This window comes from Pristiophorus japonicus, chromosome 30 (genome assembly GCF_044704955.1).
Source record: "Pristiophorus japonicus isolate sPriJap1 chromosome 30, sPriJap1.hap1, whole genome shotgun sequence".
Classification (NCBI taxonomy): domain Eukaryota; kingdom Metazoa; phylum Chordata; class Chondrichthyes; family Pristiophoridae; genus Pristiophorus; species Pristiophorus japonicus.
In genome coordinates, this window is record NC_092006.1 from 7,845,592 (window position 1) to 7,863,600 (window position 18,009).

At 52.7% G+C, this 18,009-nt stretch overlaps 1 protein-coding gene across 1 annotated transcript; it reads right to left on the bottom strand.

The window, feature by feature from the left end:
* Positions 1 to 384: 384 nt before the first annotated feature.
* psmb4 (proteasome 20S subunit beta 4) lies at positions 385 to 17,362 on the bottom strand. Its single transcript, XM_070868625.1, has 8 exons — positions 17,215 to 17,362; positions 14,036 to 14,242; positions 10,985 to 11,068; positions 8,779 to 8,841; positions 5,426 to 5,507; positions 5,194 to 5,310; positions 1,359 to 1,447; positions 385 to 578 (listed from the first exon to the last, which is right to left on the bottom strand). Exons 1-8 carry the CDS (start codon positions 17,343 to 17,345, stop codon positions 566 to 568), a joined length of 786 nt encoding a protein of 261 aa, XP_070724726.1. The 5' UTR covers positions 17,346 to 17,362; the 3' UTR covers positions 385 to 565.
* Positions 17,363 to 18,009: the final 647 nt, after the last annotated feature.

Below are 18,009 nucleotides of genomic sequence, written 5' to 3' on the forward strand. Positions count from 1 at the left end.
CTGGGGCCAATGTTTATCCCTCAACCAACATCACTAAAACAGATGATCCGGGTCATTATCACATTGCTGTGTGTGGGAGCTTGCTGTGCGCAAATTGAGCTGCCGCGTTTCCCACAATACAACAGTGACTGCACGTAAAAACAAAGTAGTTGATTGGCTGTGAAGCGCTCTGGGGTGTCCTGAGAGCGCGAAAGGCGCAATAGAAACATAGAAAATAGGTGCAGGAGTAGGCCATTCGGCCCTTCGAGCCTGCACCGCCATTCAATGAGTTCATGGCTGAACATGCAACTTCAGTACCCCATTCCTGCTTTCTCGCCATACCCCTTGATCCCCCGAGTAGTAAGGACTACATCTAACTCCTTGTTGAATATAGAAATGCAAGTCTTTCTTTGAAGGTATTTTATTTATTTGTGTGTTTTCCCACCCTTATAAAATATCGACATCACAGTAAATACAATGAAAAGATAAGTCGCAGCGCAGTGAACAATGGCTTTCAGTCAGTCCGTGTGGGGCGAAGCGTCTGCTCCCGTTGGTTTGTCAGCTGTTCCGCTAACTCCTCCGTCTTCTACTCAAACCCGCTGAAATAAAGAAACGCAGCGGTCATTAACATTAGGGTGCGAGGACATCGAGGGGCCCCACTGTCCAGGGCAGAGATTGGACATCCACAGGCAATACTCTGCGAGAGCCTGCTGTTTCCCAACGTTCATCATCATCTCCGATGGCGCGCTGTCGGAGGGGCGGTACTGAGGGAGCGCCGCACTGTCGGAGGGGCGGTACTGAGGGAGTGCCGCACTGTCGGAGGGGCGGCACCGAGGGAGCGCCGCGCTGTCGGAGGGGCGGCACCGAGGGTCGGAGGGGCGGCACCGAGGGAGCGCCGCGCTGTCGGAGGGGCGGTACCGAGGGAGCGCCGCGCTGTCGGAGGGGCGGCACCGAGGGAGCGCCGCGCTGTCGGAGGGGCGGCACCGAGGGAGCGCCGCGCTGTCGGAGGGGCGGCGCTGAGGGAGCGCCGCGCTGTCGGAGGGGCGGTGCTGAGGGAGCGCCGCGCTGTCGGAGGGGCGGTGCTGAGGGAGCGCCGCGCTGTCGGAGGGGCAGCGCTGAGGGAGCGTGTCGGAGGGGCAGCACTGAGGGAGCGCCGCACTGTCGGAGGGGCAGTACTGAGGGAGCGCCGCACTGTCGGAGGGGCAGCACTGAGGGAGCGCCGCACTGTCGGAGGGGCAGCACTGAGGGAGCGCCGTACTGTCGGAGGGGCAGCACTGAGGGAGTGCCGCACTGTTGGGAGCTGCCGTCTATCGGATGGGACTCCTGTCTGCTCTCTCAGCTGGACGGAAAATCACCGGCGACATCTCGCTCAAGTTTACCTGATCATGTGCGCTATTTCCCAGTTGGTGTCCGTGGATAGCGGTCCCTCAATCTCCACGCCAGCCGCGCTCACCGTCGCTATCTGGTACTGCGGAGGCAAACGGCAAACCGGTGGTTACATCGCTGCTGCGATGAGCAAAGGCGATTTACAAGTGAAATATTGTCAGGAAGAACTGGTGAGCAATAAATCCCGCTGCAGCAGGCGAGGCTGGAAACCAATTAAGTCGGGAAACCGTTTGAAATGAAGTGACTAATGAACACTGCAGCCAGGCAGTGGCAGGAGGTCAGGCTGGTGTTTGGCTCAGCAATTGCTCACGGGGCAATCTCCGACACTGGCCGCTGGCAGTGTCACTTGCTGCCTGAATTCCCAATGTTACATCGAAATTTATCAGGATTAATTTCGCAGAATCTCGTCGCACAGGAGGATCCCATTGGGCCCACGGAGCCCGTGCTGTGCCGGCTCTGTGACAGAGCGATCCAATCAGTCCCACTCCCCCCCTGCTCTTTCCCCACAGCCCGGCACATTTCCCCCCTTCCGGTATTTACCCAACTCCCCCGTTTGAAAGCCCCCGATTGAATCTGCTCCCACCGCCCTTTCAGGCAGCGCGTTCCCAATCACAACAACTCGCTGCGTCAAAAACACAGTCTCCCCATCTCCCCCCTCTGGTTCCATCGCCGATTATCGTCAATCTGTGTCCCCCTGGTTACCCACCCTCCTGCCCCCGGGAACAGTCTCTCCTGATTTACTCCTCAAAAACCCTCGTGATTCTGAACATCTCGGTTAAATCTCCGCCTTAACCCCGTCTCTGCTCAAAGGGGCAATACTGAGGGAGAACAATCCCAGCTTCTCCAGTCTCTACAAATAAAAAAAATTAATTCGCGGGATGAGTGCGTCGCTGGCAAGGACGGTATTTATTGCCCATCCCCCTAACTGCCCCTTGAGAAGGTGGTGGTGAGCCGCCTTCTTGAACCGCTGCAGTCCCGTGTGGTGAAGGTGCTCCCACAGCGTGACTTTGTCCGAGCGGTTTGTTACAGCCGAGTGGCTCTCTCGGCTGTTAAGAGTCAACCACGTCGCTGTGGGTCTGGAGTCACAAATAGGCCAGACCGGGGTAAGGGCGGCAGATTTCCTTCCGTGAAGGACATTAGTGAACCAGATGGGTTTTTTTTTTTATGACAATCCGGTAGTTTCGTGGTCACCATTACTGATTCCAGCTTTTTAATTCCAGATTTATTTAATGAACTGAATTTAAATTCCCCAGCTGCCGCGGTGGGATTTGAACTTGGGTCTCCTGATCTTTAGTCCAGGGTCTGGGTTACGAGTGCACTAACATAACCGCTACGCTGCAAGGCAGATGTTGAAGAAAAGAATTGTTCGTGCCACCAGCTGGCTGTCCGATCGGGACTAGTACCAGCCACTTGTCGTGGTCGTATGTCTATCCTAAGTGTGTGTTTGGCTATACTTGAACCACCACTCCCTTAATAAAATGCCTTATAACCCCCAAGACCCTTGCGGTTGTGTGTGTGTGTTACCTGTAATCCAAATCTTAGTGTCTCAGAGGCAGTGATGACGTGTTTGCGAGTGAATCCAAAATCATGAGCCCCAAAGCTTATTAGCCACCCTGGTTTTGCTCTCCCGAACCCCTTCCAAATCTCTCGACTTCTGCACCCTCCTTTGAAGACCAGCTCGAAACCCATTTGTTAAACGCAGCTTTCAGTGCCCCCCTCCCCCCCTCCGTTGTTATTTCTGCGTCAAGCACCCTCGGAAAGGTGCCAGACTCGTGCGACACAGGTACTCTACCCGGGCGGACAGACGGCAATCGGGGTGGGTCTTCCCCCCCCCCTCTCCAAACCTGACTGCAGCAGCATGGCTGAGCCAGCGCACAGCAGGATCCAACGTGTATCCTCCCAGGGCTGCGCGCACAGTCAGCGTTCTCTCTCTCTCTTAGGCCAACGTCCCCAGCATTGACCACGCTGGACCAGCTTAGGTGGGCGGGCCACATTGTCCATGGCATGTTGGCCTTCATAGCGAGGGGATTTGAGTACAGGAGCAGGGAGGTCTTACTGCAGTTGTACAGGGCCTTGGTGAGGCCACACCTGGAATATTGTGTCCAGTTTTGGTCTCCTAATCTGAGGAAGGACGTTCTTGCTATTGAGGGAGTGCAGCGAAGGTTCACCAGACTGATTCCCGGGATGGCAGGACTGACATGAGGAGAGACTGGATCGACTGGGCTTATATTCACTGGAATTTAGAAGAATGAGAGGGGACCTCATAGAAACGTATAAAATTCTGACGGGATTGGACAGGTTAGATGCGGGAAGAATGTTCCCGATGTTGGGGGAAGTCCAGAACCAGGGGTCACAGACTAAGGATAAGGGGTAAGCCATTTAGGACCGAGATGAGGAGAAACTAGAGAATTGTGAACCTGTGGAATTCTCTACCACAGAAAGTTGTTGAGGCCAGTTTGTTAGATATATTCAAAAGGGAGTTAGATGTGGCCCTTACGGCTAAAGGGATCAAGGGGTATGGAGAGAAAGCAGGAATGGGGTACTGAAGTGCATCATCAGCCATGATCATATGGAAGGGCCGAATGGCCTACTCCCGCACCTATTTTCTATGTTTCTATGTCCGCGTGCCCGATACTGGGCTCCTGCAACAAGCACTCTACTCTGAGCTGCGTCACAGCAAGTGGGCAGAGAAAACGCTTCAAGGACACCCTTCAAAGCCTCCATGAAAAGAAATGCAACATCCCCACCGACACCTGGGAATCCCCGGCCCAAGACCCACTCAGAAGCAACTGAGAAGGCGCCGAACACCTCGAGTCTCTTCACCGGGAGCACGCGGAAGCCAAGCACAGACAGCGGAAGGAGCGCACAACAACCCAAGCACCCCCCCCACCCACCCACCCGTCCCTCCAACCACCGTCTGCTCCACCTGTGATAGCACTTCATTGGCTGGAAAGCGCTTTGAGACGTTCAGTGGTCATGAAAGACACTATAGAAATGCAAGTCTTTTCCTCCCCTCCCTCTTCAATTCTTAGAATAAAAGCAGGGAAGTCTTGCTACAGTTATACAGGGTATTGGCGAGGCCACACCTGGAGTACTGCGTGCAGTTTTGGTTTCCATATTTACGAAAGGATATACTTGCTTTGGAGGCAGCTCAGAGAAGGTTCACTCGGTTGATTCCGGAGATGAGGGGGTTGTCTTATGAGGAAAGGTTGAGGAGTTTGGGCCTCTACTCATTGGAATTCAGAAGAATGAGAGGTGATCTTATCGAAACGTATAAGATTATGAGGGGGGCTCGACAAGGTGGATGCAGAGAGGATGTTTCCACTGATGGGGGAGACTAGAACTAGGGGGCATGGTCTTAGAATAAAGGGCCGGCCCATTTAAAACTGAGATGAGGAGAAATTTCTTCTCTCAGAGGGTTGTAAATCTGTGGAATTCTCTGCCTCAGAGAGCTGTGGAAGCCGGGACATTGAATATATTTAAGACAGAGATAGACAGTTTCTTAACCGATAAGGGGGCGGGCAGGGAAGTGGAGCTGAGTCCATGATCGGATCAGCCATGATCGTATTAAATGGCGGAGCAGGCTCGAGGGGCCGTATGGCCGACTCCTGCTCCTATTTCTGATGTTCTTATGTTCTCTAACATTGTCCAGCTCCGACCTGAAACGTTAACTCTCGTTTCTCGCTCTGCACAGATGCTGCCCGACCCGCCGAGCGTTTCTCAGTATTAAAAGATGCCCGTTTGGCTGGCGATGGTCTCGGGTGCTGTCCCCAGTACCCGCCTTAACCCACGCCATACCCCCCCCCCCCCCCTCCTTCGGTCTCTTACCCGGTTGTAGGAGCGGGCGTCCCGGTAATACAGGACCTTCAGGCAGCGCTCGATCAGCTGCCGGGCCTCGTCTTTCGAAATCAGCGGCCGATTTTCAGCCACCTCCCGCATCAGGGGCTGCAGAGGTGGGAAGGGAAGGGGAGAGAATCAGCACAGGAGGGGGGCCGCAAGGAGCGGTTGAAACAGATTTCAGAAAGCGCGGGGCGCCGCGGCTGAAAGATGGAGAGCTCACCTGTGCCAGATACGCCCCGAAGCCCGTTGCCACCGTCGGCGATTCGTAGGCAACGCCAAGCTTGTCCACGTAACCGAGGAAACTGCAGAGGAGATTTGGTAAACGGTTGAAAAAAAATATATATACAGGGGTGGAAATTCCGTCCGCAGTTGCCTCCCGACCGGAGAATTTTTACGCATCGTGGTTTCCGATTCCGGTGGGGAGACCTTCTCTTGCCCCGCCGCGCTCCCGTCCGGAGGGTTCCCACGCGCAGAAGGTGCAGTCACGTGTGTTAGGTTCAGAATAAATCCACAGGACTGTATCGAGAGCTCAAAACTGCTGCAACCTTGGTCTCTTTATTCAGACTCCAGAGTGGGGAAGCAGCATTGTGAATCACCTTTTATACCTGCTTGCCCCAGGGTGCACAGGTGACCCTTGGGTCTCCCACAGGCCTGCCCCCGAGCGGCGAGTCTTACATATTGGTGAGGTTTACATACAGACACAACGTGTGACTGCTCAGCCAATCAGGTACAGTATACCACAGCTTACCCGTTAATAGCAACGGGAACTCCGTATTGACCAGTTCTCAGTGCTATTAATGGGGGAAAAAAAACTCTCGCTAATAAAAAATTAAAAAAACAGAGCTCACATAGTTAAAATTAATTGAAATTAAAGTTAATAAATGCCTTAGAAAAAAACTTTTAAAAAATTTTGTAAGTCAGGTTAAAAATAAACTTACCTTAGTGGGCAGAGTTTTACAAACAATTATTTAATTTAATTTTATTGTGTTTATGTATGTTTGAAAACACTGTAAAAGCAGGCTACGTGACAGCTTTTTCCAGGCGCAAGAACTTTGAGGACGTTTGCTGGGCAAGATATGCGTAAATCACGCAATTGTGCTCGTACCCGATCTGCGGATCATCGGTCCAGCTCCAGCTGGACAGAGCGGAAAAGCCGGTTTTCAGCACATGCGCATTGTGTGCCGAAAACCGGCTTTTCCCCGATGCCTTCCCGGGTCTGTGGAAACTTCGTACGGGCCCGGGAGGTCGGAATTTCTACCCCATTATCTCTCCATTTGGGCATCTCCTCGGACAGCTTTAACCGCGTGGCTACTGATGCGTTGTCGGCCGCATCACAGAAAAGTTACGCCGCGGAAGGAGGCCATTCGGCCCATCGTGTCCCGCGCCGGCCGACAAAGAGCCACCCGGCCTAATCCCACTTTCCCGCTCTCGGTCCATAGCCCTGCAGGTTACGGCACTTCAAGTGTTACATCCAGGTACTTTTTAAATGTGGTGAGGGTTTCTGCCTCTACCACCCTTTCAGGCAGTGAGTTCCACCCCAGACCCCCACCACCCTCTGGGTGAAGACATTTCCCCTCAAATCCCCTCTAAACCCCCCCCCAATTACTTTAAATCTATGGCCCCCTGGTTGTTGACCCCTCTGCCAAGGGAAACAGGTCCGTCCTATCCACTCTATCCAGGCCCCTCATCATTTTATACACCTCAATCAGGTCTCCCCTCAGCCTCCTCTGTTCCAAAGAAAACAACTCCAGCCTATCCAATCTTTCCTCATTGCTAAAATTCTCCAGTCCTGGCAACATCCTGGTAAATCTCCTCTACACCCTCTCTAGTGCAACATCCTGGTAAATCTCCTCAATACCCTCTCCAGTGCAACATCCTGGTAAATCTCTGAACTCTCTCTAGTGCAATATCCTGGTAAATCTCCTCTGTACCCTCTCCAGTGCAACATCCTGGTAAATCTCCTCTGTACCCTCTCCAGTGCAACATCCTGGTAAATCTCTGAACTCTCTCTAGTGCAATATCCTGGTAAATCTCCTCTGTACCCTCTCCAGTGCAACATCCTGGTAAATCTCCTCTGTACCCTCTCTAGTGCAACATCCTGGTAAATCTCCTCTGTACCCTCTCTAGTGCAACATCCTGGTAAATCTCCTCTGTACCCTCTCCAGTGCAACATCCTGGTAAATCTCCTCTGCACCCTCTCCAGTGCAATCACATCTTTCCTGTAATGTGGTGACCAGAACTGCACGCAGTACTCCAGCTGTGGCCTAACCAGTGTTTTATACAGTTCAAGCATAACCTCCCTGCTCTTGTATTCTATGCCTCGGCTAATAAAGGCAAGTAGTCTGTGTGCTCATCATGGATCGATCCCGGTCTCTCACTGCACAGATCTCGCTGGCTCCCGGACCTGCGCACTGGCTGGGACAGGGCCTGGAGATGGTGGGAAAGTGCATCGCCACCCCGTCGCTCCATCCCACCCTGCCCCATGGAAGAAGTTATAAAGTGCAGCCCCAAAATTGCAGCCTTGCAATAAAATGACAAGAGTAATGGTCTATTAAATCCCTGTTTGTACTTGTGCCCAGAGGAGAAGACGCTATTTATACAGCGCCGTGTCAGGCCGTAGCTCAGTGAGCAGCAGTCTCTCTCGCCTCAGCGTCAGAAGGTCATGGGTTCCAGTCCCACTCCAGAGCGTTAAGTACAAAATTCAGGCCGCTACTCCAATGCCCCGCACTGTCGGAGGGGCGGTACTGAGGGAGCGCCGCACTGTCGGAGGGGCGGTACTGAGGGAGCGCCGCACTGTCGGAGGGGCGGTACTGAGGGAGCGCCGCACTGTCGGAGGGGCGGTACTGAGGGAGCGCCGCACTGTCGGAGGGGCGGTACTGAGGGAGCGCCGCACTGTCGGAGGGGCGGTACTGAGGGAGCGCCGCACTGTCGGAGGGGCGGTACTGAGGGAGCGCCGCACTGTCGGAGGGGCGGTACTGAGGGAGCGCCGCACTGTCGGAGGGGCGGTACTGAGGGAGCGCCGCACTGTCGGAGGGGCGGTACTGAGGGAGCGCCGCACTGTCGGAGGGGCAGTACTGAGGGAGTGCCGCACTGTCGGAGGGGCAGTACTGAGGGAGCGCCGCACTGTCGGAGGGGCAGTACTGAGGGAGCGCCGCACTGTCGGAGGGGCGGTACTGAGGGAGCGCCGCACTGTCGGAGGGGCGGTACTGAGGGAGCGCCGCACTGTCGGAGGGGCGGTACTGAGGGAGCGCCGCACTGTCGGAGGGGCGGTACTGAGGGAGTGCCGCACTGTGGGAGGGGCGGTACTGAGGGAGCGCCGCACCGTCGGAGGGGCAGTACTGAGGGAGCCCCGCACTGTCGGAGCTGCCGTCTTTCGGATGAGACTTCACTTAAGAACATGAATGAACCAGTTGGACCCAGCAACTCCCACGGTGCCAGATTATTGGATTCAATCTCACAACTTGGTGTGACTTGGTGGTTGGCACGCTCGACCAGCCCCTTGTACCGAGGGCACGCTGCGAGTGTTTGAGGTTGGGCAGCGCGCTGTGGTCCTACGCGCTCCTTTCCACCCACCTTTCGCCTTTGTTCATTCCGCCGATGATGACTGTGTTCCACAGAGGGTTCATCTTGCACCTCCTGCAAGAGAGAGAAAAAGGTTGGCTTGGACGGGGCAGCTCTCGGTTAGCAAGTGGGGGTCTCTGGCCCCAGGATACCCCCACTCTTGTGCACTGGCCAACCAACGCACGCAGTGGCAAACATCGCGTTTAACATGGCTGCCAACAACGCGTATTGATTTTGTTGCACACCTCCGTACAAAGACCATCACTTCACACATCCTCTTTTCTACACAATTGCAGGGTTCACTCAAAGACGCACACATTTGATAACAGCACAGGTTACACTGGGACAAATTTTCAGTCCGTTTTCATACACGCGATCGGGGGCCCAGGAGAGGCGAGGGCCCAGGGGCAGCACGGGCCCAGCCCACACTGTGCGATGTGTGCGTGCACTGGGCCCGTGCAGCAGAGCTGGTCTCCAGTCGTCTTGGTTAACCCTTGCCCCTGGACCAAGACCTCGCTCTGTCAAGCCCGTGTGGTGGCTGGTGTGCAACGGTCACCCCACGTTAAAAAAATCCACCCACAGGGATCTTCCACCCTTCAGGGTGGAGTTCGTGACCTGGAATATTAGGTCCTTCACTGAAACACCTGTGAACCCATCCACTGGCGTGGAAGCAAGTCATCCTCGATACGAGGGACCACCCATGATGATAATGCATTGATACAGCGCCTGTGGCGTCCTTAGGCGCTTCACAGGAGCGATTATCAAACACAATTTAACACCGAGCCACACAAGGAGATATTAGGGACAGGCGACCAAAAGCTGGGTCAAAGAGTTCGGTTTGAAGGAGCGTCTTAAAGGAAGAGAGAGAGGCGGAGTGGTTTAGGGAGGGAGTTCCAGAGCTCGGGGCCCAGGCAGCTGAAGGCACGGCCACCGATGGTGGAGCGATGGAAATCGGGGGATGCTCAGGAGGGCAGAATTAGAGGAGCGCAGAGATCTCGGGGGGGGGGGGTATGTGGGGCTAGAGGAGGTTACAGAGATAGGGAGGGGTGAGGAGGCCATGGAGGGATTTGAAAACGAGGACGAGAATTTTAAAATGGAGGCGGTGCCGGCCCGGGAGCCGATGTGGGTCATCGGGCACGGCGGGTGATGGGTAAACGCCACTGTGGCTGGATGCACTCAGCTGTAAGTGACTCCGCTGTAGAAAGAAGCAAGAGCCATTTACAATCTATATTAACGACTTGGAAGAAGGGACTGAGTGTAACGGAGCCAAGTTTGCTGACGATACAAAGATGGGAGGAAAAGCAATGTGTGAGGAGGACACACACAATCTGCAGAAGGACCTCGACAGGCTAAGTGAGTGGGCAAAAGTTTGGCCGATGGAGTATAATGTGGGAAAGTGTGAGGTCGTGCACTTCGGCAGAAAAAAAAAATCAAAGAGCAAGTTATTATTTAAATGGAGAAAGATTGCAAAGTGCCGCAGTACAGCGGGACCTGGGGGTACTTGTGCATGAAACACAAAAGGATAGTATGCAGGTACAGCAAGTGATCAGGAAGGCCAATGGTATCTTGGCCTTTATCGCAAAGGGGATGGAGTATAAAAGCAGGGAAGTCTTGCTACAGTTATACAGGGTATTGGTGAGGCCACACCTGGAATACTGCGTGCAGTTTTGGTCTCCGTATTTACGAAAGGATATACTTGCTTTGGAGGCAGTTCAGAGAAGGTTCACTCGGTTGATTCCGGGGATGAGGGGGTTGACTTATGAGGAAAGGTTGAGTAGGTTGGGCCTCTACTCATTGAAATTCAAAAGAATGAGAGGTGATCTTATCGAAACGTATAAGATTATGAGGGGGCTTGACAAGTGGATGCAGAGAGGATGTTTCCACTGATGGGGGAGACTAGAACTAGAGGGCATGATCTTAGAATAAGGGGCCGCCCATTTAAAACTGAGATGAGGAGGAATTTCTTCTCTGAGGGTTGTAAATCTGTGGAATTTGCTGCCTCAGAGAGCTGTGGAAGCTGGGACATTAAATAAATTTAAGACAGAGATAGACAGTTTGTTAACCGAAAGGGATAAGGGGGCGGGGCAGGGAAGTGGAGCTGAGTCCATGATCGGATCAGCCATGATCGTATTAAATAGCGGAGCAGGCTCAAGGGGCCGAATGGCAGACTCCTGCTCCTATTTCTTATGTTCGTCTGCTGCTCGCACAATAAGTTCACCTGTTGTACATGACTCTGGTCAGCCAGGAATGGATCGCCTTCGGACTGTAGCTGTGACCATCTCCAAGCAGTTCTTCATCGATCCTGGGGAGAAACGCAGAGAATTACATCGAATGTACAGCACAGAAACAGGCCATATACACGCTACTGATCTGAAATTGCGGGATGCCCACGGAGAGAAGCCTCAGGCAAACCGCACATTGGGACTGATGGCGTCACCAGAATCACAGGCCTTGCGGTGTTTAATAAGAGTGTCTATTGATAACACCTATAGCCGTCAGCCAATGAATTGGAGGCGGGAGTCAGAGCAAACAATATATTTTACAGCAGTCAAATTACTCAGCAAACAGAATCTACTTAAACAGCGCACATGCTCAACAGTCTGCAGAATCTATTTAAACAGCGCGCTACAACAGTCTGCAGAATCTATTTAAACACACTGCAACAGTCTACAGAATCTATTTAAACACACTGCAACAGTCTGCAGAATCTATTTAAACACACTGCAACAGTCTGCAGAATCAATTTAAACACACTACAACAGTCTACAGAATCTATTTAAACACACTGCAACAGTCTGCAGAATCTATTTAAACACACTGCAACAGTCTACAGAATCTATTTAAACACACTGCAACAGTCTGCAGAATCTATTTAAACACACTGCAACAGTCTGCAGAATCAATTTAAACACACTACAACAGTCTACAGAATCTATTTAAACACACTGCAACAGTCTGCAGAATCAATTTAAACAGCGCGCTACAACAGTCTACAGAATCTATTTAAACACACTGCAACAGTCTGCAGAATCTATTTAAACACACTGCAACAGTTTGCAGAATCAATTTAAACAGCGCGCTACAACAGTCTACAGAATCTATTTAAACACACTGCAACAGTCTACAGAATCTATTTAAACACACTGCAACAGTCTGCAGAATCTATTTAAACAGCACACTACAGCTAACAGTCTGCAGAATCTATTTAAACACCATCATCATCATCACAGGCGGTCCCTCGAAGCGAGGTGACTTGCTGCCACGCCAAAAAAGGATGAGTTTACAGGTGTTTCGATGAAGGACCCGATATTCCGGATCCCGAACTACATCCTGAAGGGTGGAAGATGCCGGTGTGTGGATTTTTTTTTTTAACGTGGGGTGGCCGTTGCACACCAGCCACCACACGGGGCTTGACAGAGCGAGGTCTTGGTCCAGGGGCAAGGATTAACCAGGGCAACTGGAAACCAGCTCTGCTGCACGGAACCAGTGCGCCCACATATCGCACAGTGTGGGCTGGGCCCGTGCTGCCCCAAGATGACTGGAGCCCAGCTCTGCTGTACAGACTTAGTGCACACATCATCATCATCATAGGCAGCCCCTCGGAATCGAGGAAGACTTGCTTCCACTCTTAAAATGAGTCCTTAGATGGCTGAACAGTCCAATACGAGAGCCACAGTCCCTGTCACAGGTGGGACAGACAGTGGTTGAGGGAAGGGGAGGGTGGGACTGGTTTGCCGCACGCTCCTTCCGCTGTCTGCGCTTGGTTTCTGCACGCTCTCGGCGACGAGACTCGAGGTGCTCAGCGCCCTCCCGGATGCACTTCCTCCACTTAGGGCGGACTGGTCTTTGGGCCAGGGACTCCCAGGTGTCGGTGGGGATCTTGCACTTTATCAGGGAGGCTGTGAGGGTGTCCTTGAAGCATTTCCTCTGCCAACCTTGGGCCTGTTTGCCGTGAAGGAGTTCCGAGTAGAGCGCTCGCTTTGGGAGTCCCGTGTCGGGGGCATGTGGACAATGTGGCCCTGCCCAGCGGAGCTGGTCGAGTGTGGTCAGTGCTTCGATGCTGGGGATGTTGGCCTGGTCGAGGACGCTAACGTTGGTGCGTCTGTCCTCCCAGGGGATTTGCAGGATCTTGCAGAGACATCGTTGGTGGTATTTCTCCAGCGATTTGTGGTGTCTGCTGTATATGATCCATATAGGTATTTGTACACCATGGGCAGTCCATCGAGTCGAGGATGACTTGCTCCCACGGCAAAAAGTTCACAGGTGTTTCAATGAAGGACCTAATATTCCGGATCCCGAACTACATCCTGAAGGGTGGAAGATGCCTGTGGGTGGATTTTTTTAACGTGGGGTGACCGTTACACATCAGCCACCACACGGGCTTGACAGAGCGAGGTCTTGGTCTAGGGGCAAGGGTTAACCAGGACGACTGGAGACCAGCTCTGCTGCACGGACCCAGTGCGCACACATATCGCACAGTGTGGGCTGGACCCGTGCTGCCCCTGGGCCCTCGCCTCTTCTGGGCCTCGATCACGTCCCTCTACAAACTCTCGCAGCTCCTTCGCCCCGACCTCGCCACTCCTGCTGTACCTGCCCACGCTCCAATCACCGACCTGGACCTTGATGACGTCACTGCTGCTCCCTTGGAGTGGTATGCCTCCACGCTGCTCCCGAGGCCGCTCGCCACTCCTTTTGTGGCCCCGACCTGCCACTGGTGTTCTCATGCAGGTTGGGGCCTCCATGCTATGCACACACTACAGCAGTCTACAGAATCTATTTAAACAGAACACTACAGCAAACAGTCTACAGAATCTATTTAAACAGATCACTATAAGCAAGCAGTCTACAGAATCTATTTAAACAATGCACTACAGCAGTCTACAAAATCTATTTAAACAACGCACTACAGCAAACAGTCTGCAGAATCTAATTAAACAACGCACTACAGCAAACAGTCCACAGAATCTAGTTAAACACACTACAGCAAACAGTCTACAGAATCTATTTAAATACAGAAAACAGTCTACAGAATCTATTTATAAACAGAACAGTGCAGAAAACAGTCTACAGAATCTATTTAAACAGCGCAGTCTCCATTCCAGCCGGGAATAATTGGTGTCACTCTAGGCAGCTGTGTCATTAGCCGAGGGTCTCTATTACTGGCGTGCGGGCTTTCTCCCACTGGAGGACTCGCTAACGCCGCGCGGGAGTGAACAGGCGGCAGGCAGAGAGCGCCGACTGCAGCAAGGCCACCGCGCCCGTCACTTACATCATCTGCTCGATGGCCTGCTTGAGGTACTGGTAATCGGCGTAGTCGCCCGAGGCCCCCAGGATCGTGCTCTCGTTCACTTTCATCAGCCGGGGTATGTTGCGGAACCGCGCCATGGACCCGTAGGAGCCCAGCATATCGGCGGCAAGAATGACGCCGCCGTCGAACTTCAACCCGAGCACCGAGGTACCCGTCACCATGGGACTCCTGCAAAAAACAAGGCCGCGTTAGCAACAGGAGGCCATTCAGCCCATCGAACTTCACCCGGAGGTCCCAGTCACCATGGGACTCCTGCAAAAAAACAAGGCCGCGTTAGGAACAGGAGGCCATTCAGCCCATCGAATTTCACCCCGAAGTACCCGTCACCATGGGACTCCTGCAAAAAACAAGGCTGCATTAGCAACAGGCCATTCAGCCCATCAAACCCGTTCCTACTACTACTACTAGGCAGTCCCTAGTAACAAGGATGATGTTCACACCAACAAAAGATGGGATAACAGGTGTAACAATGAGTTACATCTTAAAGGATGGATTTTTTTAACATCGGGTGGCCGTTGCACACCAGCCACCACACGGGCTTGACAGAGTTAGGTCTTGGTCCAGTGGCGAGGATTGACCAAGACGACTGGAGACCTGCTCTGCTGCACGATAGAGGTGCAAGGCCTTCCATGGCCAAATAGACAAGGTCATCATTCACTAGCTGGAACCCAGCCCCTGAAGAGCACCCGGGAGGGGTTGAAATGTACATTAGCGTCATGGTACATCAGTCATTGAAAGTTGGCATGCAGGTACAGCAGGCGGTGAAGAAGGCAAATGGCATGTTGGCCTTCATAGCGAGAGGATTTGAGTATAGGAGCAGGGAGGTCTTACTGCAGTTGTACATGGCCTTGGTGAGACCATACCTGGGATATTGTGTTCAGTCTTGGTTTTCTAATCTGAAGGAGGACATTCTTGCTATTGAGGGAGTGCAGCGAAGGTTCGCCAGACTGATTCCCAGGATGGCAGGACTGACATATCAAGAAAGATTGCATTGACTAGGCTTATACTCACTGGAGTTTAGAAGAACGAGAGGGGATCTCATAGAAACATATAAAATTCTGACGGGATTGGACAGGTTAGATGCAGGAAGAATGTTCCTGATGTTGGGGAAGTCCAGAACCAGGGGGTCATAGTCTAAGGATAATGGGTAAGCCATTTAGGACCGAGATGAGGAGAAACTTCTTCACTCAGAGAGTTGTGAACCTGTGGGATTCGCTGCCTCAGAGAGCTGTGGAAGCTGGGACATTGAATAAATTGAAGACAGAAATAGACAGTTTCTTAACCGATAAGGGGATAAGGGGGCGGGCAGGGAAGTGGAGCTGAGTCCATGATCAGATCAGCCATGATCTTACTAAATGGCGGAGCAGGCTCGAGGGGTCGTATGGCCCACTCCTGCTCCTATTTCTTATGTTCTTCTGTTTGTCCTGAGATGAAGAAAGGCACTATAGAAATACATCTTTTTTTTGATGGGGGTGGGGGAAGAAGAGAAGTGGGGCAAGTTTGATTCCCGGCTATGCGGGAGGCAATACATTCCTATTTCGAGGGGACATCGGGCACATATGCCACACCTTCCATGGGCGAACAGCGGCGCGCACACACACACACGCATGGGGAGGGTTGGAAAAGGGAATGTTGGCCACTCACAACCTGCAGCCCAGATCAGGGCCCAGGAGAGCGGAGGTCCCAGGGGCAGCACGGGCCCAGCCCACACTGTGCGATACGTGTGCGCGCTAGGTCGTGCAGCAGAGCTGGTCTCCAGTCATCCTGGTTAACCCTCGCCACTGGACTGAGACCGAGCTTTTTTCTATCCTTCACTGAAACACCTGTGAACTCATCCCTTTTCGGCATGGAAGCAAGTCATCCTCGTTTCGAGGGACTGCCTATGATGATGATGATAAAGCCTCAGTCCCTTTGAAGATTCACTCAACTAGAAGTGGCTGGAGGACAGGGACAGAGAAGAGAGGCAAGAGGATTAAGAGTGTAAGAATTAGGAGTCAGGAGTAGGCCGTTCAAGCCCGCTCCACCATTCAACAAGATCACGGCCGATCTGATCTTGGCCTCAACACCACTTGCCCCCTCCCCATAACCCACAACTCTCTTGTCATTCAAAAAACTCTATCTATCTCCATCTTGAATATATTCAATGAACATAAGAAATAGGAGCAGGAGTCGGCCATACGGGCCCTCGAGCCTGCTCCGCCATTTAAGATCATGGACTCAGCTCCACTTCCCCGCCTGCTCCCCATAACCCTTCACTCCCTTATCGCTCAAAAATCTGTCTATCTCTGTCTTAAATTTATTCAATGTCCCGGCTTCCACAGCTCTCTGAGGCAGCGAATTCCACAGATTTACAACCCTCTGAGAGAAGAAATTTCTCCTCATCTCAGTTTTAAATGGGCGGCCCCTTATTCTAAGACCATGCCCCCTAGTTCTAGTCTTCTTTAGGACCGAGATGAGGAGAAACTTCTTCACTCAGAGAATTGTGAACCTGTGGAATTCTCTACCACAGAAAGTTGTTGAGGCCAGTTCGTTGGATATATTCAAAAGGGAGTTAGATGTGGCCCTTGCAGCTAAAGGGATCGAGGGGGTATGGAGAGAAAGCAGGAATGGGGTACTGAGGGAATGATCAGCCATGACCTTATTGAATGGCGGTGCAGGCTCGAAGGGCCGAATGGCCTCCCCCTGCTCCTATTTTCTATGTTTCTATCAGTGGAAACATCCTCTCTGCATCCACCTTGTCGAGCCCCCTCATAATCTTATACATTGCGTGTGTGTGGGGTGGAAACCCTGAGGCGAGCGGGCAGGGGAAGGCATTGACCTTCTCTAACACCCACCCACAAAAAAAACCCCCATCTATTGAGCCACGGGGGGCATCGCAGCTGGGTTGGCGGTGCCCCCCATAGCCGAATAGCAAAGGGGAAAAAATTATGGGCTTCATTTCCCCGCTGCAGCCTTCTGAAATAGTTGTTGGAGGAGGAAATGGGGGGGGGGGGGAGAAGCCCATCTTGCTGGAGGAAGAGGAAGGAGAGGGAAGAAGAAGAAAAAAATCTCCATTTTGTCTTCCATGAGACAGCGAAAAAAAAATTAAACATTATTTTTTAAGTTTCTTTTTAAAAAGATTGCCTCTGGCCCATACTCACAGCGTGTGCCGCGCCGGCCCCGTCTGGCTGGCCGGTAGCGAGTAGAAGCTGCCCGGACTGGCGCCTCCACCGCCCCACATTCCCAGGCCGCCCAGCCGCAGTTCCAGCCCCGGTCCGCTCGCCGCCGCCATCTTACCCGCACTGAAGGGGAGAGGGAGGGGCACACCACTGCTCCCCGGGGGGGGGGAATCCAGGCCTTCAACACAATACCAAATCTCACCCAATCCCCACCCACACCCCTCTCACACACACACCCCGCATTATCTCATTTACTTAACTCAGCTTAGTCACTATTGTCCGCGGCTCGGCTGCTTATTCACGCTCTAAAGATCTTATTTTTGCATTCGTATTACCTTGGGAGTGAATGGTGCAGTCCCTGTCGCCAGGGCACACCACTCTGCCCAGGGAGGGGGGGGAACTATCCCTGAACACAACACCAATTTTCACCCAATCCCCACCCACACCCCTCTCTCACACACACCCCGCATTATCTCATTTATCTAACTCAGCTTAGTCACTATTGTCCGCGGCTCGGCTGCTTATTCACCCTTTAAAGATCACATTTTTGCATTCGTATTACCTTGGGAGTGAATGGTGCAGTCCCTGTCGCCAGGGCACACCACTCTGCCCAGGGAGGGGGGGGGAACTATCCCTGAACACAACACCAATTTTCACCCAATCTCCACCCACACCCCTCTCACACACAGACACCCCGCATCATGTCACCAAACTAACTCAGCTTAATCACCATTGCCCGCTGCTCAGCTGCTTATTCACTCTTTAAACACCATTATC